This window comes from Tympanuchus pallidicinctus, unplaced genomic scaffold, assembly GCF_026119805.1.
Source record: "Tympanuchus pallidicinctus isolate F22 unplaced genomic scaffold, pur_lepc_1.0 scaffold2, whole genome shotgun sequence".
Taxonomy (NCBI): Eukaryota; Metazoa; Chordata; class Aves; order Galliformes; family Phasianidae; genus Tympanuchus; species Tympanuchus pallidicinctus.
In genome coordinates, this window is record NW_026294721.1 from 1964472 (window position 1) to 1988493 (window position 24022).

The following is a 24022-nucleotide window of genomic DNA, read 5'->3' on the forward strand; positions in this document are numbered from 1 at the left end:
AGATGCTAAGAGGTGCCCATTGTATTCCCCAAGTGTGCTCTCCACAAAGTGCCCAGTGCTCCCAGGCTCAACCCATGGAAGTGGTTGCATGCTCCTGCTAGGTTGGGTTTTCCTCTGTTTCCATTTCCTTAGCAGAAGGCTCAGCCTGAGCTGTTCTCATCTCTTTAGCATAAAGCTGTATGAATATGGGACCTCCTACTGGCAGGGAGTGGGGAGGGGGATAAGGAAGAAAAGAAGAACGGCATGGAAGAGGGAGAGAAACCCTTCCCTGCAAAATTCCTTTCAGCAAAAAGAAGTGGGGAAGGATGCTGATGGTCCTGCACAGCCCCAGAGCTGTGTTGCACCCAAAGCACCGCGCTCAGGGATGGCTGCTCGACTTCCAGCTGTGCCCCCCAGCTTTTCCACTGGTAGGGCTTGATTCAGTGTCAGCCGTTGCTTTTGTGCCCCTTATAACTCTGTGCTCTCCTTGCTCTTCCTGGGGCTCAGGCAGAGCTGTTGGGAGAGGCGGGAGGGAGGCGGTGGGAGGGACCGGGGAGGGGAGAGAGGATGATGCTCCGGGGGCTCTCGGCTCCTCTCCTGCCTGGAGATCGCGGGGTTCGACTGGAGGATGTCTCACCCCTTCGGCACAGGTAAGACAGGATCCTCGTCACCCCCTGGGGGTAGAACGCAAAAAGGGGAAAAGAGGGGTCTGCGGGATTCCTTGGGTTTAAATAGAACTCCTTTCAAGGGGAAAGCAGAAAGAGGGAGGATGCAGGGCGTGCGCGATGCTCAGAGCTCTGCTTAGGGTGAGCCTCGCCCCAAAGTTTCCCCGTCGGTGGTGGGGAAATATTTGCAGGGATGAATGTTATGGCTGGGAGAACTGCTGCTGCTTGTGCACATCGAGGACCCCACAGCTCAGGGATGCCCCAGCCCTCCCTTTGCCTGTACTGGTGGCAGCGATGCTGTGTGTGTTCCCGATGCAGCTCAGTGTGTGCAGTCACCGTGTTGGCACTGGATGGGTTTGTAGGGTGAAGTTTGTGCACTGACACACGCAGGAGATGCAGCTGGTGGTGCATGGGCATCCTTCTGGGGCTGAGGGTTGTGTTGTCACCCACTCTTGCATTCACTTATGGTATGTGCAGGGCATACGGATGTGCATGGGAAGTGCGAGCCCAGCAGCGCGGCTTGGCAGCAGTGCTTAGTGCCATGAGCAATTGCAATCAGCTGCTGCTATCTGTGCTGCTGGAAAAGCATGTAGGCAATTAGGTAGCTGCTGCGGGAAGACTGGGCAGCTTGTGCTCCTTCAGAAGTGGAGCAAGCTTCCTCCAAGCATCCTCCAGATCCAGCAAACTGTACGTCTTTAGGCAGACTTGGGAAACAGCTCCTCGTTGAGCACATGAGCTCCATCTGCAGCTCCGAGAGGCAAGAGGTAGGGCTGGAAGGTGATATTTTATTTTCTTAGCCTGCATGTGATAAAAATGTTCTGCTTTGCCACTGGAGGTGTCACTGCTGGGAGAAAGCCTGTGCCATTGCCCGCTGTGGAGAGCTCAGAGCATGTTGCTGAGGGGCAGCCCCCGGCGGTTTCTGGAGCACCATCTTCTCTTTGTGGAGAACGCAGAGCAGCAGTACCCAGCTCGGGAGTCGCTCCCGAATCCATTCATGACTGAGGAACCCTCCGTCCCTGCCAAGCCAGACCTGCCTTCATCCAACCACACCAACGCGACGGACTGCGGCGAGGAGATCCTGCTCTATGGGGACACTGAGAAGATCGTCATTGGAGCTGTGCTCTCCATCATCATCCTCATGACCATCGCAGGCAACGGTCTGGTCATCATCTCTGTCTGCATTGTCAAGAAGCTCCGGCAGCCATCCAACTACCTGGTGGTGTCCCTCGCTGCCGCTGACCTTTCGGTGGCCTTTGCTGTCATGCCCTTTGTGACCATCACGGACCTGGTGGGGGGAGAGTGGCTCTTTGGGAAGGTGTTTTGCAACGTGTTCATCGCCATGGATGTCATGTGCTGCACTGCCTCCATCATGACCCTGTGCATCATCAGCGTGGACAGGTAAGGGAAATGGGGCAGCGGCGTGCTTGGGTACGGGGATTTTTTGTTGCTTGAGGGCCACCAGAATCAAGATCGTAGAATCATGGAATGGCTTAGGTTGGAGGGGACCTTAAAGATTGTTGAGTTCCAACCCTCCTGCAGTGGATAGGGCTGCCAACCACTACATCTCAAGATCCCATCCAAATTGGCCTTGAATGCCTCCAGAGGTTGGTTTTCCACACCTTCTCTCTGCAGTGCTGCTGCATGTGTTTTCCATGTGCACAGGATGAGTGAGGATTTTCTGTATGAATTAGGTGCCCTTTGCAGCTCAAGTAACTTCTCAAAGTACTTGCTTCATCCCCACCCTTTGGTTTGGATCTTTCTTGGTTTGCAGAACAGAGCCCCGACGCTAGACCTTTGACTATCTGTATCATCATGGAAGGGGGTTGGTTCATAACGTTAGAATCATAGAATATCCTGAGTTGGAGGGCACAGGTGAGGACCCACAAAGATCATGGAGTCCAGCTCGATGAAATTATTCAACCAAAGAAGTGTACAGATTCAGAGCCATTCAGGTTATGGAGCTCCTGTAGCCCAACCCTATGGGATGCTCTGCTCCTCTCAGGACCTGTGCTTTGGCCAAGATTGCTGGCATCTCCCCACCCCATCCCAAGTTCCATAAAACCCTGATGTAGCCTAGTGCATGTTTCAGTGTGGTCTTGCTGGTTTGAGCTCCCACACCTGGAGTGCAAAGGGAAAGGCTGAGCATGTCTGGCAAAGCAACGCAACTCAGGCAAGCCAGCACCCCCTGGGTCTAATTATAGCAGCCTGCGTCATTAGGGACATTGTGCTGACGAGCCGGTGGGACGGATCCAGATCTGAAACGCATGCTGGCTCTCTGGAAGGGGTGATTTGGTTTTGTGCTGGCACTGCTGAGCCAGGCTGGGTTGTGATAAGCAGCTTGAGAAGGGACAGGGCTGGCAAGATGCGCTCCCTGGCCACAGTGACTGTCACAGCTCCCTGGTGGCTCACCCAGGTGTGGCAGTGGGTGACAAAGCAGGAGGGTCAGTCATAAGCTGGCTGCTGCAGCATCATGCACCTGAGCCCTTTGCCAGCTGCTGCTGTGCACGGGGTGCTGCTGCTCAGAAAGCAAAATCCCCACCAACCTCATAGCTCTGCAGCTGAACTGGTGGCTTTCACAAACAGGCTGTTCCTGAAAAGCAGGTGTATGAAGAGTCAGGAGGGAAGCGTGTCTGTGTCAGTGAGATCAAATGCAGTAATAGGTGAAATTCTCTTCTTGATGCGTGAGGAGTGAAGCAGCAGCTGAACATTAACTAGATTGGCTTCAGTTTCCAAATTTCCCTTTTCCCTTCCTTTTCTCCTTTCCCTTCCTTTTCTCCTTTCCCTTCCTTTTCTCTTTCCCCTTCCTTTTCTCCTTCCCCTTCCTTTTTTATCCCTTTCCCTCCTACACACAAACGCTCTCCCAAACACACAAGTAAACAGAACAGACCCTATATGAAAATCACTGCATCTCATCCCCCACATGTTAACCACTTCTCTCCAGCCCGATACCACTGTCAATGCGGGCAGGCACAGTGCAAGCAAATGTCCTGGATGACACTGATCTGCCCTTTATCACGAAGATGGGACTGGGCATGTGGATTTGGGCTAGAGGAGACTAGGAATGGGGCCAGTCTACCTGTACCCATCTCATTCAGCTTCCAAGCTCCTCGCTCCCTGGAACATCTGTGCCGGTGCCTGACCACTGACACAGAGGGATGGGTGGGTGAACCTCTTGACCAAGCTCACCTTGGGTTCAGTCCATCCCATGCCCTAGGAAGGGGGAATATTTTGGATTTTCTCTAATTCCCTGAGGAGAGAATGAGGCACTATCCCACTGCTTTCTCCCTCAAGTATCCCTAGGAAAGGGCTATGGGCTGCATGAACCACCCTTTAAGTCACCATTGCTCCTCATCAAGCCTTCATCTGCTCTATTCCCATCAGGCTCCTGATGGAGGTGAATGGAGGGAGAGCGTGGATCCAGGATCTTGGGATGGGTGGGATTTGGGGCTTAACCCCTGATAGAAACATCTCCGAAAGCACACGTTTCATCTTCTGTGCTAATGTAAAGCTGAAGCAGAAGGATTGCTGAGCTTGCAGAGAGCCTGCAATACTTGCTCTAAAAGAGATGAAAGCGCTGTTCAGTGAGGGGTTTGCTGGAATTTTCCCCAAAGCTGCTCCTCCTGCCCTGCAAGAAGAAAGGACAGCACCTGTGCATCCTTCCCTTGGCACATCCTAGGGTACATGAATTCTTCCTCTGGTGCTCTCCTGAATGCTGAATTGGTCGGCACCACTGGGCAGCTGCCTGGTTCTGCCTTTTTATTGATGATTGAAGTGTCCTCACTCCTTGCTTAGCTTAGATATAAAAGATGCTTGGTTTGTCCAAGATGATGGCTACTTTTAAAATGTAGGCTGCTATTATTGATTATTAATGCAGAGCGCTTTCTAAAAGCCTCCTGATTGAAGCTGGTAGAATAAATCTTGTCTGAAGTGGCGTTTGATTGATTTTCCTTTAAATCAAGAATGAAAAATGCTGGAAACATCCATCTTTCCCCTACGTTTTTCTTATATAAATGCCTGCCAAAGCTATAGATTTGTTATTACGAAAAACAGAAAACAAACCAAAACCTTTTGGATATTCAGGTTAAATTAAGCTGTAAAGAATCCAAGCTGTGGGTAACGAAGGCCCTCAAAATGCTTTATATTTTCCTGGTGGAGGAATGGAGGATGAAATCCCCATCCATTTCCTAGGCAATCCTTGTGGGGCTCTCCCTTCTTCCTGGTGTTTTCTACCCCAAATCGGATGATGAGCTCCAAGTTGGTATTGTCCCCAATGGAAGGGATGCCTCCTGAAAGTTTAGTGAGCATAGATGATGGTTCATGGTTGGACTTAATGATCTCGAAGGTCTTTCCCAACCTTCATGATTCTATGAAAGTGTTGGTGAGATGAAACTTGCACAGCATTTTGCTGGATTGCTTTTCCTGTTGCTTCATCCGAACGTATCCCTGGCCAGGGAGACCCTTGTGGTGTATTTACAGCAGGATGAGCAGCTCCCAGGGATGCTTTGGGGATGGATATACGAAGCCACAACCTCCAGCTGCCCGCTGTCCTCCACCTGGAGGTCCCTTTTCCCTTAGCAGGATGGGGCAGGCAAAGCATCATGCTGGAATTTGGCCGCAAGGAATGCACAGGTAAAACAGCGGGCTGCAAGAAACCTCAACTCTGGGCTCGTTTGGACTCAGTTAAAATCACAGAATCATTAAGGTGGGAAAAGAACTCTAAAATCAAGTCCAACCCCAGCCCACCCCCACCATGCCCACTGATTATGTCCCTAAGTGCCACATCTCCTCCTGAACACCTCCAGGGATGATGACCCCACCACTCCCTGGGCAGCTGTGCCAGTGCCCAGCCACTCCTCCAGAGAACAAATGTTTCCTAATATCCCACCTGAACCTCCCCTTGCACAGCTTGAAACGATTCCATCTTGTCCTGTTGGGTGACCCAAGTGAGTGCAATTTTTCCTCTTCTTATTCAGCTGCTGCAGCATGGAGACAGGGGGCACCTTGGGGAGGTTTTCCTTCCCTTTATTATTTAATCCCTGATGTAAGGAGCCAGTAGCTGTCATTGGGCATGGAATGAATGTGCTGAAGTGGCCGGTCCAGAAGGCTGGAACAACTGATGGAACAGCAAAGTCACACAAAGCACAAGGAAATCCCTGTTGTGGGAACTGCCCTTTATTCCTCATTACCACTAAACACGATTAACAGCAACACAGACACACACACGAAAATGAATCAAAGCGAGGGAATTTGATCTGAATTTCAGTGCCTGTCTCTGCTCTGTGGCAGATGCTGCCCTATTTTGAGTTCTCCCCGCTCTCATCACAGCCATCAGCAAAGACTTCAGAACGGCCCCATTTCCTCCAGCAGAGATGGCACGAGGCACCCACAGTAGAGATGTGTTGGCTTTGCCTGCCTTTCTAATCTTGTCACTGTGAATTTGCTTGGCTAGCCTGTAAATTCCTTGAAGTTTCAGCAAATCCCGAGTGGATCAGCTTCTGAAGAAGGCTGGGTAATAGCATAACAAAGGATATCACACAGTGCAGCACATATTAGCGTGCAAAGTTCTTGGCCTGGATATGTGAATGAGTGATTATTTTTTCCGTGCTGTGTTTGGGGATGCAGCAGCGGGGCATGGTGTTCCCCTAGCTTCAAAGATATCCAGTCTGCAGCTGGTTCCTACAGCAGGAGGGACGTTTGTTAGCATCGTAGAATCATTAAGGCTGGAAAAGTCCTCTGGGATCACCAAGTCCAACCCCACCATGCTCACAGCCACTGCCCTCAGTGCTACATCCCTGTGGTTCTTGAACGCCCCAAGGGATGGTGACCCCACCACCTCTCTGAGCAATCTGTGCCAGTGCATCACCACTCCTTTGGAGGAATGCTTCCTAATATCCAACATTGAACCCCCTTTGATGCAGCTTGAGGCCATTCCCTCTCAGCCTATTGTCCTAACTCAGCACCATTGGAGCCTCATCTCCCATCTAAGCTCATCACTTCTCACCAAGCTCAGATCAGGCAGGAAGATGGAGAAGATAATTTGTTTGGAAGCTCAGCACCAAAACCAGTCCCGCTGTCCATCTTTGTCTCATCAGATCCCATTCATCTCAATGCATAGAATCATAGAATTGTTTGAGTTGGAAGGGACCCTCAAAGGTCATGGAGTCCAACTCCCATGCAGTGATCAGACATGTTCTCATGGGGTGATGGAGCTAGAAGTGCTTTCCTTTGAGGCTGCACTGAGTTTGTGCCTACGAACACCATCCTTCAGTCTGTGCAAGTGTGAGGCACTCAGCAGTGTAGGTGGTTGTGTAAGGTTTGCCTTGCTTTTTGCAACTAAGGCCAGCTGAGGAAAATACAGAGGAAAATAGGTAAAGAGTAATTCAGTGAGGTAGATCTCGTTTCATTTGGAATTCAGGGGAGAATACTGCAGCTTAGAATTTATTTCGTGCTGGTGAAGGAAGGGAGAATTGGATTATTTTTTATTTCAGTCTTTTTCCACTCTTGTTGGAGGATTTGGAGAAGGGAAAAGAATCAGGGAAGAAAAACCTGCTAACACCTACAGTGAGGTGGCTGGAGTGTTGGAGAGAAATAACTGAAACATCAAGGATATAATTCTCCACAGAAATTCTCCTTTTGGGAAAAAAAAAAAAAAAAAAAAAAAGCCTTTTTTTCACTGGGAAAGCTTTCAGCAAAAAGCTGCCCATACAGCTGCCATTCTCACTTTCTTTCCAGCCTGACCCAGTTTATCCAAGACAATTAGGAGGTGACTCCATCCTGCCTAAAAATGCCTGCAAATTCCTGACAGCAGGCAGGGCTCGTACGAAACTGGCTGTAACGTGGAAGAAATCCATACGACAGCTGGAGGGTTTTGCTGCACTCACTGGGGCTGAATAGGAAGCAGAAGTTTTCCAGTGGGAACCCTTGCTGACAGTGGCTGATTCCCCACTCATTTGTACAACTGCGATTTCCCAGCTAACAGTTGACAAAATTTCTTAGTCATACAAACCCCCTCAACACTGGGGGTGTTTCAAAGTCATGCGTTGCTGTTGATAGGGGAGCTGATGGTTGATGTACACTAATAAGGTAACTCAGAACTCCAGCCACTAAAACACGTGTGCCCACAGGTCACCGCATGCTTGTGGTGCCTCCTATAAGATCCTCCATTCGTTGGACAGCCCATCTCCTTGGAGATACCCAAGGCCATGTTGGATGAGGGTTTGAGCACCTGATGGAGCCTTGGGTGTCCCTGTTCATTGCAGGAAAGTGGGACCAGATAGCCTTTAAAGGTCCATTCCTACTCAAACCATTCTGTGAGCGTACATCTTATTGTTGGAATTCGTTGCGTGTTCTCTGTGCAAACTAACTCTGGTGGAAAACTAAGCTTTATTTTTATTCCCAAGGAAACCATGCGGGTCCCAGATTGTGCTCATAAATTCAATGACTTCTTGTATCATGCATGGGGAGTCTGCAAAAATGCAGGGAATAGTTGAAACAGGGCTTTTAGGCAAGAGAGCTGAAGGAGTATGAAATAAGTTTCACAGAAGATGCTGCAGATCCCTGGGAATGTTTTCACTTGGGAAATTCATTTCTTACTCCCTTTCCGGGCTGAAGTTCGTAGAATCACAGAATGGCCTGGGTTGAAAAGGACCACAGTGATCACCTGGTTTCAACCCCCTGCTGTGTGCAGGTCACCAACCAGCAGACCAGGCTGCCCAGAGCCACATCCAGCCTGGCCTTGAATGCCTCCATGGATGAGGCATCCACAGCCTCCTTGGGCAACCTGTTCCAGGGCCTCACCACTAGTTAGGAGTGAAAATCACCCAATACTAAGCAAAATGTGTGGATTTGATACACAGGGACACGGCTTAGTGAGTAATACTGGTGGCAGAGGAGCAGTTGGACTAGATGATCTTAGAGGTCTCTTCCATCCCTAAGGACTCTATGATTCTGTAAGAAGTATTTATGCCTCAAAACCCTCCTGAGCTTTGCAACTCTTCCTCTTCCAGGTACCTGGGGATCACTCGGCCACTGACGTATCCCGTGAGACAAAACGGGAAGCTGATGGCCAAGATGGTCTTCATCGTTTGGCTCCTGTCCGCCTCCATCACGCTTCCTCCTCTTTTTGGCTGGGCTAAGAACGTCACCGTGGAAAGAGTCTGCCTGATCAGCCAGGACTTTGGGTACACGGTCTATTCCACAGGGGTCGCCTTTTACATCCCCATGGCGGTCATGCTCGTCATGTACAGCCGGATCTACAAAGCTGCCAAGGTGAGCGCTGAGAAGCACCGCTTCATGAACTTCTCCAAGCACTACGAAGAGGAGGGTGTCTACTGCCTGGAGGCCTCCAGCCGCGGCCATCCCAGCTCCAAGCGCACCAAGGCGGTGGAGGAATGTGCCACTCTCTCCAAACTGCTCCGGCAAGACCGGAAGAATATTTCCATCTTCAAACGGGAACAAAAAGCAGCCAGGACCCTTGGTATAATCGTGGGGGCTTTTACATTTTGTTGGCTGCCGTTCTTCCTTATGTCAACGGCTCGGCCTTTTATCTGTGGTATACACTGCAGCTGCCTGCCCCTGAGGCTGGAGAGGACTCTGCTCTGGTTGGGATACACCAACTCCCTCATCAATCCCTTAATTTATGCTTTCTTTAACCGAGACTTGAGGACTACCTTCTGGAACCTTCTGAGGTGCAGGTACAGGAATATCAACAGGAGACTTTCTGCCGCCAGCATGCACGAGGCCCTGAAAGCCACAGAGAGACACGAATGCATCCTGTAGAGCTGTGTCCTCCAATTCAGTGCCTGACCAGCAAACTCCTGCCCCTCCATTTCAGGTTCCTTGCTTCTCCTGCCTCTTGGGGTGGCAGAAACTGTGGGTGCTGTTGCCCACTGCCAGACATTGCCACTGAGAGTGACACTTTTCCCCTCTCTCCTGGAGGAGATGCAGTTCTCCCCCAAGAGAACCAAGCAAACAGCCATTCCACCATGTCCCAGGTGGGAGTTGAGCAGCTGAGAGAGAGACTGGGGGTTTCAAGGTCTACCACCAACTGTGGGCAAATCACACCACCTTTCTGTGCCTCAGTTTCCCCACCTGTTAAATAAATAAATAAATAAATAAAAAAGAGAGGAAAGAAAAAGCAACCCCCCAACCGAACAAAAAAATCTCAATGGGACTGTGGCTCTCCACCTTCAAAAAGGGCTCTAAGGTCGGTGGAAAGCACATAATATGCCATGTAAAGATGATGCTGACTGCAGTTCTCTATCAGATACAACAGCAGTTATAGGCTACATTGTAGATCCAAGCACTCATGCCATCCCAGCTTATACGAACTTTTTCCACCGGTGTAAATGCAGTCTTCACACTGAGCTCATGTCCAGGTTTGCACGCCAGAGCAGTAACACCAATGACCCTCTTTCCCCTCACACTGTAGCACTGCAGCATTTGAAAGAGGCACACTTGCAGGATGAAACACGAACATGCAGTTTCCTTTATGGTTGGATAGGAAAATCTGATGCCATCCCCATCATGGGGATAACCAGTGAGCAAAGATGGGTATGTTTATTGGGGTGTACTGTAATTCATTCTCAGACAAGTGATGTGTGTTCATAATCTGTGGCTAATTGACTCCATGAAAGCACGCTTTGGTTGACAACAGAAAAAAAAAGTATATAATTTCTCTGACAGCTTTACAGTGCTTCAGTACGATGTCCAGCAAGCTTGAAAAAATACACTAAAATTGATGTATCTTTTTTAAAAAATACATATACAAGACTGGTTTCTTTATTTTGGTGTAATTTCTTAGGGTATTTGGGCTTTAAAGTGTCTTTTTGTGTTTATGTACTGGTGGGGTTTCTTTTTCTGCATTCATCTTTGCTCTTGACCAAACCTGTTGCATCAAACATGCGTCAACAGAAAGAGGACATAGACAATGCTCCATGGGGTCAGATGTTGATCAGAAAGAAAGTTCTACTGTTCAGATAAGGGCTTGAGAAGGAGTTTTGCAGCCCACCCTCCACTATAGGAGCCTCCATGGTAAGTACTGATGCAAGACAAAGAACGGGGACTCATACTGTATGAGTCTAAGGTTCCGTATGTTCCAAAGATGCTGTTTATCACTACAGTCATATGTTCCTGCCCAGAACACAAAGCAATGCCAGAAGTTGAGATTTGTTCTCCAATGTTCTTCCGAATAAGATTGCCATCGCCCAGGGAAAATTGAGGGGTATCCCTGAGATTCTCCTGTGATTTTTCACCTTGCAAAACATGGATCCCAGGGATGCAACGAGACACCGTATGACATGAGCATACCCTCACTCTCTTCCACATTTCCAGAACATCAGCAGGTGCTACAACCTCCCTACTTTAGAATGTCATTGTCTTGTCACTTTAGTGCACTTTGTTACCCATCATCCTTCCCCATCTTGGTTGCAATTTTCACGATGCCTCTGCTTCCAAGCCCGTGCAATATGCACTCTCACACCCACATGTCTCTAGGTCATCCTTTGACTGCCCATCTCTGGACTGACTTATCAAAAACAAGTCTTCTCCACCCAGAAAACACTTTGGGCCACCATCAGCTCTGTCACAGCATTTTAGTAGCAGCTGGTCACTGGATCTGACTGGCCACAGGGATGTGTTTTTGCTTCAGGGTTTGATTTCCTCCCTAAGCTCTCCATCTTCTTCCCTGCCATGGAGCTAATGATGCCCTTTTGACTGCACTGTCAGGATTAAAACTAACCAGATGCTAATTCAGAATGTCTTGCCAGGATGCAAAAGCCCCCAGGATGGAACACTTCATAGTCAGCACATAGCAAAAATCTGGTTTGTTCTGCTCTGGTATATATATATATGCATAAGGTGGTAATGACAAGTTTATACTAGTTTTCTGTGTTATGAGTTCTTAAACTGCCTTCAGAGTTCGTAATCTCGCTTAATTCCTCTGAACATCCCTGTTCTGATGGTAAGCCTAGCACTGCTTAAAAACAGAATGGAGAGGAGCTATGAAGTCTAAGTGTTTGATCCTTTTAAGTGAAAGCATATGGAAAGTGGTGTGGTTTTTTTTCCAAACTGATTGTTCCTCAGGAGGAAAAGGAGGAAAGAATATGATTGTGGATGATCCAATACAACAGTTCTCATAAGTTAAGGATCATGCAGAATGGTTTGTCTTAAAGGGGTTGGACACGATGATCTCTGGAGGTCCCTTCCAACCCCTACAATTCTGTGATTCTGTGAAAATCAATGTTTGTCCTGGAATGGAATGTCCATGGGTTAAAGCACTGGAAGGTAAGGGACACAAGAGATTTGATTGACACTCAAGCACCACTTGCAAGGTCAAGATTGATGCAGTCTGAAGAGTAAGCAGTCAGGCAAAGGTGGCAGAAGACCCACATGGATGAGCAAAGAGCTTGTGGAAAAACTCAAGTGGAAAAAGAAAGTATTTATAATTTGGAAAAGGGGTCTGGGCCCTTGGAAGGAATATAGGAAGGTTGTGAGGCCATCAGATATGTAACAGGGAAGGCTAAGGCCCACTTGGGATTAAACCTGATCAGGGAGATGGAGGATAACAAGAAAGGTGTCTTTAAGTGTGTCAATAACAGAAGGAAGACCAGGGAAAATGCAGGTCTGCTGCTAAATGTGGTGGAGCAACTGAATAACTCCTTTGCCTCAGTCTTTAGTGCTAAGACTGCTTTTTGAGAATCCCAAACGCTGGAGACGGCTTCACTGAAACAAAGCATTTTGCTCAAAATACTGAGGGGTCTCTCATGAACGTTCCAGCAGTGTTACCTAAACTGTGTCAATATCACCTTTGCCTTCTGCTTTTTGACTCTCCAGGGTAAGACTGTACTTAGGTTAAATAAAGCCATACGCATCCAAAGACACCAAGGCCTTTTCCACGCCCAAGTGAGCACCCACCGTTTAGCTAAGCGACTCGAGATTCTTGCAGAGGCACTGCTAAACCATGCTGAAAATGCACTCTGTTTTGTTGCATTTTTTTTTATATCAGACAGGAATCAGTGCATCATCGCCCAAAAAATAAATAGATAAAAATGGCTGGACATAAATTTGAGCCGTTTTGAAATTGAGCGTGCATACACAAGTGTCTAGCAGAGCTGCGTGAGATCTAAGGGGCAGAAATTGGAGATCACTGGGAAAAGTGCACATTTTGGAGGACAAAAGAAACTTTCACAGGAAAGGAGAGATTCCCAGCAGACCGGTAGCAACACGGTGGAAAAGAATGAGGAGCCTCGGGCAGAGAAAATCGAAGTAATTCAGGCATAAAATGAGTAGGTCTCAAGTCAGCTTTTTATCCCACTCCGCGTGCAGAGGAAATATGTACAGAAACACACACAGAAGTGATCTGGAGAGAAAAGACAATTTTGACAAACCCCTACAGCCACCCCAGCTGGGGTTTGGAAATTTTTGATAATGACATTGAGCAAAGCTGGTGGAGATCAGCTAGAGATGTAACGAAAAGCCCAGGGCAGTGAAAGCCAGTGTGTCTCTGTGTTCAAAACCTCACAGCTGCCTCAAGTCAGCACTTTGTAGATGGGCTCAGCTGAGAAATGCATGCTGGAGAGTTGTGTGGAGAGCTCAGCAAAATCCCCATGTTCTTCACCTCCACTCAAGCCCTGCCTTTAGAAAGGTGAGTGAGGGGTTATAGAACCATGGAATCCTTAGAGTGGGAAGGGACCATTAAAGGTCATCCAGTGCATCTTCCCTGCAGTGAACACGGACACCACAGGTAGATCAGTTTGCCCAGACCCTGATCCAGCCTTGCCTTGAGTGTCTCCAGGGATGGGGCATCAAACACATCTCTGGGCAACCTGTTCCAGTGCCTTGCCACCCGCACTGTGAAAGACTTTCCTAATATCCAACCTAAATCTACCCTCTTTAAGTTTGAAACCAATCATCTCCATGCACCGTGCCCAGGTCAGTTATGTTTTTGAAGACCTCTGTCTTATTTCTCCCCTTGGTCTCCCAGCAGCTGGGATGTCCCAGATGTAGTTGGGCAAAAAATAAAGGGACAGGACATCTTGCCTCTCCTAGGGGATGCACAGTGCTCAGCAAGGGCCAGTACCCTTATCAGTGAGATATCAGTGAGATGCTGAGAGTGACCCACAAGGATCACTGTGTCCAACCCCCATCTACAAACAGCAGCCAAACCCTATGGCTGAGAGCAATGTCCCAGTGTTGCTCCCTGAGCTCCAGCAGCTCAGGGCCATCCCTACTGCCCTGTGGAACAGAGCCTTTCCATAACCCCCACCTGACCCTCACTTGATGCATCTCAGTGCTCTACCAGCTGCCAGTGCTGGGCCTGGTGCTCCCAAGGGTACAGCTGGAGTTATTCAGATCTCCACTAGAGCAGACCTTGAGTAACTCCATCTACCTTTGAAGCTGTCTATCCTTCGAGCAGCTCATAAAACCAGAGATACCAAGCTTTCCCTTCCAACCAAGTTATTTCCTGAATTGGATGATTCGTCTACTCTCCCACTCAAATTCATATAGATATTTAGCAACTCTGTTCTTGGGCAAGACAATTTAGAGTTCTCCTACCTGCCTTGTAAAACAGCTCCTTCTGTTTTGAACCTTCTCTTAGCAGTATTTAAGCTGCATGTCTGATACAACTGTCAGCACTGTGACACTTTCCTCCTGTGTTCTTACATAAGAAATGATTTTCCATTTGTTTCTTTTACTGCCATTTTTATCTGCAAATATTTCACATTCAGCATTCAAGAATTTCATTCGTCAGATTCGGCTCCTTTTCTCCATCTTGTGCATCATTCTGAGACAGAGCTTAAGCAAAACATCAGGAAAAAAGTGTCTGCTCTCCCACACAGGGGAGGAAACAGACACCTATTCCATGGGCCCACTTTCTTTTAATGGCCATGTTCTTTCACATAGAACGTGCAATTTTGCAAGGAAACAAGAAACAAGTGGAGATTGAAAGATGATGTTACACAAATGTCTTATTCTGGGAGAAGGAGAATATATCTTGCAAACAGACAGCTGTCTTTAGCTCTCTCCAGTACTTTGCCCTGGATGAACTTTGGGCTTGGTCCCTTGTTGCCAATGGGTTCCTGTTCACAGTGTACAAAAACTCCCATCAGGGTTGATTCCTTGTGTTTCCTACTTAAATATCTGCTGCCCTGTGACAAAAGTGTCCCAGCCCAAGGAAGGTGGGGATGTTGTACAGCATGGTGTCACAGTCTATGTGGCTCTAAGTGCACCACAAACTGAAATAGGGTCTGACATCATAGAATCATAGAACCATTAATGTTGGAAAAGAACTTCAAGATCATTGAGTCCAACCATCCTCCTACTGCCAATACAGCCTACTGACCGTGTCCCTTAGCTGACCCTTAACTGACCACGTCTCCATGGGCCTTGAGCACCTCCAGGGATGGTGACTCCACCACCTCCCTTGTTTCAGCCCATGCGAAAGCTGATGAAAGTTAACTCTTTCCAGGTGATGAGAAAAACTGCCTAAGAACCACATTACTTAGATCCATTTTTCATCCTCTCTGCAATTCCTAGCTTCATATATCTGAACCTTTGAATGCAGTCATGGTCTATTAATACAGCAATGAGGAGAAGAGGGAGGAAGAGAGTGGCCACATGCCAGGCACTTGGTGACAGTACCTGGTAACACAGCCTCGTGCTCGTGAACCATTAGCACAGCTCACAAGCCTGTGATTTTCCTGTTTGAATGCAGACAATCTGAATGCCAAATGTACATTTTTAGACTCCTAAACGCCTCAGCCATTTGACTCACAGACAAAGCTCTGGGCAGCAGCTTACGTCATGTGCCTGGCATGAACGTACCCAGATGAGCCACGGTCTGGAAGAGGTTCTCCTGACATGAGAAGCAATAGCAGAGAAGGAATAGCAGATTGGGAGCAGAAATGTCCTAGTAAAGCCACATGTGATTGAATGCCTGCAGGCATTCAAGGCCAGGTAGGATGGGGCCCTGGGCAGCCTGATCTAATGGGTGGCAACCAGCCCATGGAGGGGGTTGGAACTACCCATAGATCTACACAGATCTTTAAGGTCTCCTCCAACCTAAGCCATTCTATGATACTATCATATGATTCTATGATTACCTGTGGCTTCTACCAGTCTTTCACTTCCTATCACCCTGCTTTTTCCCTTTAATCTCACAACTGTCTGCAAACCTCCACGTTGAGGGTGTTTGATATTTCTCAAGTGAGAGTGGATGAGAGTGAGTGGGAATGTCATCTCTTAATTACTTTTGAAAGAATGTTCAGGGATTTTTTTAAAGGATTTCAGTCTTTTTTTTTTTTTTTTTTTTTTTTTTTGGCTTTTCCTAGTGGTTGAAGGAGAAACATTCCTCATAATAAACTGCTCTTTTCCAAGCATGATATTTCTACAGCATTGTCAGAAAATCTGAGCTGCATATGGAAATTGATGCAGCTTAAAGAAAACAGTTCTGGTTGAATATCTAGGTCCTTGGAGACGTTACTCAGAGTTTAGTGCTGTCACTCCTTGGGACTCACTTCTCTATTATATCCTCAAAAGACATCAGAATGCCAACAGCCTTTAGCTACAACAAATCCAACATGCTAACAGTCAGATAAGTTCAGTGGTGCCTGCAGATACACTGCCCTGGGGAGTGATCCAAATTCCCAGCACCCTGGGGCTCACTGACTGCTCACCCAGCCCTCCAAGCCCACCAATACATGACACCAACACAACAGTCCATGGGGAAACCATTCCATCAGCCCTTTGGATCTCAGGACTGTTGGGAGAAGAAGGGTGAATAGATCCCCTGAGTATTCAAGGCTGCTGCCAAACTTTGGGAATCCAAACTCAAGGTCTGCATGACGACAGTGTAAATAAATTGATGCATCATCTAAATGAAGAGTAATTAGCTTGCAGTTTGGGACTGCATGATCAAATCAGGGGATGAAACAGCCTTCAAAATAGCTGAGAAGCAAATAGTTTCAGGGAATGTTTGTCTCTATAAGAAGATGTTCATGTCTCCCTGGGAGAAAAAAAGTGCTTCTGATATAGTGACCAAGGAGGCATCTTTCCCCAGCAGGTGTAGACTTCATTGCACACCACCCCATACATGTTTTGATGTCAAATTTACTTAAAAATCCTATCAGGACACCAATGGCTTGAAGTTTGGCTTGCTGCTTTTCCTCGCTTACTTCTTTATGTTTTTCAACTGGCAACTGAGGAGAAATGTCCAATGATGATGAGTCCTTAGTTTAACAACATGAACATTATGACACATTCAAGAGTGTTGGAAAGAAGAAACATTTCTCTCTCTTGGGCATCCAGCACTGATGTGAGAACTAGCCCTAACCATACTCCTCCACCTCCTCCTCTTTATAATAATACTAATAACAATTTAGCCCAAAGACCCTCCAATAATGGATTCAGACTTCTTTTGTCCCATCAGTTTACAAGTTAAGGTTGTCTTCTAATAGGGAAAACCCCATAATACTTCCTTTAGGAAGGTGGTTGGAAAAACATTAGCAGGAGTAATAGAAATGCTACAGAGAAAGCAAAAGCACCGCTGTGAGAAAATGCTGCAAGAACCAAGGATCAAGGAAAGAAAATGAAGAGAATAACAACCCAGGATGTGTTGCTTTTGGAAATCAGTGTGATGTAGTACATTTTCACCCCGTGTTTTATATTGCATGTGCATTTTATGATGCTCACTAATACATTTTTTAAAAAAGCTTCAAGGAGAGACATCTCATCGAAGATGAACTACAAGTAATACTGCTGAGCCCAGAGAAGAATAAAGCAGCACTGCTCATCAGATGTAGAGTAAATCAATACATCAGCACGATCCCATTATTAGGTTTGAATTCTATGGCTCAGTCTCCTAAATCACTAAATAGAGCTGCAAGAGGAGGCAGGAAGAGGAATGGGGAGGGGAATTGTGCCTTCCACTGCTCCAGAGAGACATGGCAATAAGTGATAAAAAAGAGTTGTGCTCAAATCTAAAGGTGAGAGACTCTTGGCGTGGCCACTTCCATGTGCCAGTTGCTAGCCAAAACTCAGCACAGCCCGTGCTGTAATGGATAATTTCACAAGACATTAAGGACACTTGTAGCCTGGGGAGATATTCTTTTGGCAACCTCTCCTCATAAGAGCTGTCACACAAATGTCACCCATCCGAGTTTCTCTTGCACCGTGAGCTGCACAGAAAGCAGCCACAACCTGCTCCTCAACACGACTCCCGTGGCTGAGCTCACTCCCACTGCATAGAATTTAGGCACCCAGTCCAGGCAATCCAAACAAGCTTTGTTAGCATAGCAGTAAAAATTCAGCAGAGTAAAACGGAACCAAAGGGCACAAGTGGAATTTCTTTGAAGAGGCTGTACTCCCTTTCTTCTTCTGGGTCATGACACAGCCTGATAGAGACATCTCCTCCTGCAGCTTTTTGCCAGGAGAACATTTTAGGATCTGAACTTATAGGGGACTATCTCTAGACACAAAAGGCTGGATGCTCCCTAGGATTTCTTCCAGGAAATGTTTCAAAAGAATATGAACAGAGCTGGCTAGAAAATAAGTTTCTTTTACCTTTCCCAAACTCTTGCAGTGCCAAGATGCACGGTTCCCTCCTTGGCACCCAGGGTCACCAAAACATTCCATCAAGGTTCCATTTAGATCTGCCCGTGGATCAGAAAATGAGGTAGAGTCATCTATGCCTAATGCCTGTGTTTGAGGTAGTAACACAATGCTTCTGTTGCCATTGCCGTGGAGAAATAAATGCTTTTAAGGAAGTTATTCTCCTGACCAAAATTAACTGTCTGTTGCAGATGAGATGCATTTCACTGCCTGTTTGTTTCCAAGCGCTATAAAACAGCCCACAGGGACTCGCCCAGAGCAGATGGCTACCCTGGAGCTACCTGCATTTGAATGGATAAATCCTATCCTGCCTGTGTATATCTCAATGTCTTGGAAAGCTGTGTCAAAACATTTGGCAGAAGTGTCTGGTGGTGACTCAGAAATCCCACATACACAGGGACTGCCATAGTCTGTGTCCGTGATGTCGTTAAAATCAGACACCAGTATCAGTTAGAAACATTCTGTCCAGTACATAACACAGAAAAGTAGAGAGAAATAACAAATTGAAGCCCTTAAATTGAAGGGGAAGTTGTGGGCACAGTGCATGCTCAAAACTCTCAAATGGCTCGTCCTTGATGAAGCCAAAGCACCAAACTGTAGTGTCCATCCGTTGTGGGTATATCTCCCCCTACTTCTGCAGGTGAGACACGCAGGGAGCCATGGCCCAGCGTGTTGGTTTTCCCTCCTTTGCCTTTTGCTCAAGATCTTGGGCTGAAGTGGCCATTTAAAGCAGTCTTGTGGTTTAATTTGAGCGTGGCTTATGCTCAAATGCCTAGCTGGCCATGTAAATGTAGCTAGCCAGAGGGACTGTGGGACACCAGCCTTCCCTTCAGTGATGCACTGACCCAATAGACGTGTCTGCTTGAATTTTAAGTCTCATTGCTTGCAAATTTAGCTTACTCAGCCTCGCTAACCTGACAAATCAAGGTGAAAGCTGACCCAGGAGGGTCCAAGTGGATTTAAACAAGGTCATCCTAAATAAAGGAAGAACTTTCTCTGAAGTCAGTGATTAAAAATGCACACACACAACGTTTTGCGTGCCGCAAAGAATGCAAGGCTGTGACACTTGAAAAACATCACAGCTTTTAGAAAGCTGACAAGACATTATTTGAGATTTCACCATAAAAACCTGACGGACAAAATGCCACCAGCTGATGGCAAGTTCAGTTCTCTCCCCCTGCCAATGTCCTATAAAAGTCAATGGTAGAAAAAAAAAGAGATGGCAGTGACAAGTCTCTCGACTGTCAAACCATCCATCAGCAAAATGAAAAACAATGTGGACATCTTATGCTTAGCACTTCTGTTCTTACTGTCAGAGCTAAAGACAGGAATGTTCTACTTTAAGACCCGGACAATAAATCAAACAGCCTACCTCAGAAATTTTTTCTCAGTACTGAAAGGAGTTACCTGGATACTAACAGAGATAAGACCCACTTAAATTTCTCCCAACTTTTTATTAAGGCTCTCTTTTCACATGTGCTATTTTTTCCTCACAATATCTCGTGGCAGGTGGGAGCAGGAAAAAATAGTCTGCAGCCTAGTAATTAAATTGGCTTATTTTAATACTGCAAATTACAGCTAGATGCAACTTTCTCAGGTATATATAATGCTCCAATCACTGTCACACCTCAGCGTTCTTCCATCTGTAATGTACTCAGTGCCTCATCCCCCTGCAAGGCTTGAGGTGTTTCTTCATGGAGGCAGGGGTGGAGGACCGGGGAGACTTACAGGGTTCTCTCCAATACAGGTTGGATATTAGGAAATATTTCTTCTCAGAAGCAGTGATTGGGCATCGGTACAGCTGCCCAGCAAGGTGGTGGAGTCACCATCCCTGGAGGTGTTCAAGAACCATGGAGATGTGGCCCTGAGGGACATGGTTTTGAACACGGTGGGATGGGCTGGGGTCAGACTTGGAGATCTTAGAGATCTTTTCCGACCTTAATGATTCTGTGAACTCACTCCTGGAAGACATCTTGAGCCCCTTTAGCCAAGCAGTGCCAAGGGCTCATAGCCACAGTGCTCAGTGTTAATCTCTTCAGTGACATCACATCTGTGTCCACCCAGCACAACTGTTGGTTTTCATCTTATGTGGCCTCAAATAGCAATGAACAGAGATGCCCGTGGTTCCATCAGGAGCACAAATCCTCATCCAGCCTGACCTGAATGTTTTCAGGGATGGGACATCCATCACTTCTCTGGGCAACATCCATCACTTCTCTGGCACTTCCAGTGCCTCACTATCCTTACTGTAAAGAAATTTTTCCTCAGATCCAATCAAATCTCTCCTCTTTTAGTTTGAAGTCATTTCCTCTGGTCCTATTACAACAGACCCTGGTGGGGTTGGTTCACCTACATGCTCCACTGCTACAGCAAATATTGAGGACAATGCTTTGACCTCCTTAAACCGGAGAACTTGAATTCACTAAATTCACTGTTTATGTGGTCCTAGATACTGCTGCATTGCCAGCAGGGCTCTGATAGTTGCTTAAAGATGTGTGTTGGCCCCACGTTAAACATAAGCTTCATACATTGGAAGGAGAATCAGCTCTCTACCAAGCTCCATGTACAACTTCCAGTGCAAGCTTGGCCAAGCTATTGGACCTCCCTGAGCTCCTGTTGACTCTCCAGCCCTATGTCAGAAATGAATGTGAGCCCAGATGCTGAATATGGTCTTTTATTCCTTCTTTCTTCCAGCATTTCCATGTAAAACATCCCTGGAGACATTTGTTCTGACCATAAACTCATTACAATAAGGTATGAGATTTGCTCTCTATAGCCATGCTTCACCTAAGGCCAAATGACAGTCAACGTTTGTTTAAACCATACCATGAATGAAGTCAGCATTCAGCATTTGGATCAGAAAGGGAAAAAAAAAATGTCTGAAGAGCAAATAAAAGAAACAGGTGTTGCATGAAATGACAAGTAGAATAATTGAATTGCTGAGCTTTAAACAGAAAAGAAGAACCATTATATGAATAAAAAAAAAGGTGACCCGAAGTTGCAATATTTGCCAGTTTAAATACCTCTCTGTTCTATTTCCTTGTCTGCTGGTTGGTTTGCTGTGTAGCTCAATAGAGCTACCCCACCTCCAGCTCAAACTGCACCTATGTCTCTACAATTAACACCTTGGAAGGAGTATGGCAGCATCTGAATAAATAAATTAATGGAAAATTGGCAAATCTGTGAACAGTAACTGAGGAACAGCTATTTCACTAAAACCAAAGTCAAGTCAGTGTGTTCTCTCACTAGGCCAAAAAAAAAAAATGTTCCTTTCTTGGGATTAAAGCAGCTCTACTAAATGAGCCTGGCTGTGATTGACGCTTTAATTGACTGGCACAATTTCATGCCTTAATACCTCTGGGCTTTTCAGTTTAGCCATGAATAAATTTAACTGTTAAGTCCTTGCATATAAATCCTCTTGGTTGGAAGCTCCTATTCTCTGTTTAAAATGTAAACTTGGATTAACGAGACTCGCTGACATGTCAGGAGCTGGATGCACTAATCTGCTGCATCACCTGCCCAACGTGATTCCAACCAGTTCCCCCAGGTCTTTCCCTTCTGGACCACCACAACCAGATGGCAAAGGTCACCATGTGGGATGTTTCTGGCTTCTCTCCTGCTCCCTTTTATCTTTCACATAGGTATTAACCTTGTAGGTCTGGTTTGTGATGGTAGTGCCCTTCTTCCTTGGGTTGGATGAGCCTACAGTAAAGAAAGATGAAATACAGCTCCTAGGCAGATCCTCTGTTTTGGGCTGTATTTTTGGCTTTTTCATCTTTTTTTCTCTCTGCTCTCTTCATGTGTCTGTGTCTTCTAGTTCAGTAATCACAGCTGGTTCCTGGATCCAAAATTTCTTTTCCAGATGTGTCCTCCTCCTCCTCCAGCACCTTTAGATTCATTAGGAAAAAAGCTGCAGCTGAAAAATCAAGTGAGGTCGACCATTCGGTCCATATGCTGTGAGTCTGTCAGTCCTGAGAGGCTTTTGTGTTCCTGTCTCTACATCACCACATGCAATTGGATCACTCAGGAGTCCAAGACCACGTTTGAGTGCTGATGAAAAAGCCCATTTCCTCCAAAAATACCTTATATTAAGCAAGAAACCCCCATTCCTAAGAGATGCATACCCAGGTTCCCCTGATCCCTTTGGGCTGTAACTTCCACTCCAGGGAAGCAATGCTCATTAACTGAGATGCAAATACCACGAGTTCAACATTTCCAGAGCACAGCAGATGCACTGAATATGTTCATCTTTACTTAGCTGTGGTATCTGGATGTTAGATAGCCCTTTCAGAATGGCTGATCCAGCTGGACTGCTAGTTGCTCCCTGATGAGCTGAAGAAAAGCAGAAGCAAAGAGGAGGCGACCAGGTAACATCCATTAATGGGCCACACAGGGACAGATGCACAGTCTCTGAAGTCCTACAAGGGAAGAGAAGGATTCAGATGGGCCCAACAACCACTGTATGACCCAAAGTTCAACCAGAAACAAAACTCCCTGATCAACATACTTGCATGATGAGTGGAGCCTATTTCCATGCTCCTCATGTTGGACTAGCTGACCCTTAAAGGTCCATTCTAGTGCACACAAATCTATGTTTCTAAGCTTTTGTGTTTCTGTGATTCTATGTCAGAGTCTTTCAGCCAAGATCTGGATATAATGCTCAGCTTGGTGGTGTTGATTTAAAACACACAGCACTGGCAGGCTTCCTCCCTGGTGAGCATTAAAGCACCAGTGAATGCTGTTAAAGCAGATGGTTGGTTCCTGTAAAATGTATATATATCATGAGTGCTTGCCAACATATAAGTTCTTAAAATGTTTTTCAGAACTGTCTTCGTGTTGTAGGAATGGAATCCCTGAGGAAAACATGAACGATTGGCTATCTTAGGCTGTGCTCAAGGAAAGTGGCTGTGGTTTTCTCATGCAGCATGTCTACCGCCCATTAAATCATGCAGACAAGAAGCAAGGCTCCCATCTGTTGGCTATCTTTCTGCCTGGCAGCAATTTTGCCTTGCTATGATGTAAGAAGCAGATAGGAAACGCTTGGGTTTTGCTGTTTTGTTGTCATCGGCTGCACTGCGTTGCTTCTCTTTTGAGATGGGATGTGGGTAAGCTCCATCTCAAACCTAAGCTTTGACCATGCTAATCCTAAAACCACACTTTGTCCCTTTTGTTAATAAAATAAGAAGCTGGAGATGGCATAAACAAGAGAAATTATTTGCATTTCTGTAGCATTTTTTGCCCACTATTCTATAACAATCTCTGTCACACTTCATTGGATGCCAACCTCTGACTATAGAAATTTCTAGTACTAAAGACTTTTCTTTCCCCAAATGGATGCACTTTTATGGTCACAATGAGGGATCCCTGTGGAAGAGAGGGAATCAACAGGACCAGATAAATGGTTAAGATAGGCTGGATGCAACCCAAACAGCACCGGTCATCAAGCCAACACAAGCACAAGCCTGTAAATCTCATTTGGCTTTTATGCCTGTGACTGGCAGATGTATTCAACATGAATTCCTGTGTGTACAAAGGAGTGCTGCTCTTTTCTGATAAGGAAGGGTTTGCTCAATGTGGGATCACCCTTTGCTCCTTGGAAGCCCCATCCAAGTGCTTGAATATGCCTGGGTGGCTCAGATCCAGGAGGTCATCTCTGGAGGTTTTCAAGAAGAGCAGATGTCACATGGAGTGACGTGGTTTAGTGGTACGGTGCTGATGAGCTGATGGTTGGACTGGATGAATTACGTATTCCAAAGAAGTTGCAGCAAGAC

General features: G+C 46.5%; 1 protein-coding gene across 2 annotated transcripts; it reads left to right on the forward strand.

Annotated features, from left to right (window-relative positions):
* The first annotated feature begins 204 nt into the window (after positions 1-204).
* LOC128080048 (5-hydroxytryptamine receptor 7-like) lies at positions 205-10451 on the forward strand. Of its 2 annotated transcripts, none has more exons than XM_052681854.1 (3): positions 205-407; positions 1480-2042; positions 8651-10451. In XM_052681854.1, exons 1-3 carry the CDS (start codon positions 306-308, stop codon positions 9420-9422), a joined length of 1437 nt encoding a protein of 478 aa, XP_052537814.1. In that variant the 5' UTR covers positions 205-305; the 3' UTR covers positions 9423-10451. The 2 variants fall into 2 exon arrangements, with proteins under 2 accessions (XP_052537814.1, XP_052537813.1); XM_052681853.1 differs by lacking the exon at positions 205-407 and adding an exon at positions 548-629.
* Positions 10452-24022: the final 13571 nt, after the last annotated feature.

Bases quoted from the DNA above. Each gene is read 5' to 3' on its own strand.
- LOC128080048 (XM_052681854.1), top strand. From the start codon at position 306: ATGCTGATGGTCCTGCACAGCCCCAGAGCTGTGTTGCACCCAAAGCAC. The intron at 408-1,479 runs GTAGGGCTTGAT...TTGCCACTGGAG, and splicing joins GCCCCCCAGCTTTTCCACTG to GTGTCACTGCTGGGAGAAAG. The intron at 2,043-8,650 runs GTAAGGGAAATG...TTCCTCTTCCAG, and splicing joins TGCATCATCAGCGTGGACAG to GTACCTGGGGATCACTCGGC.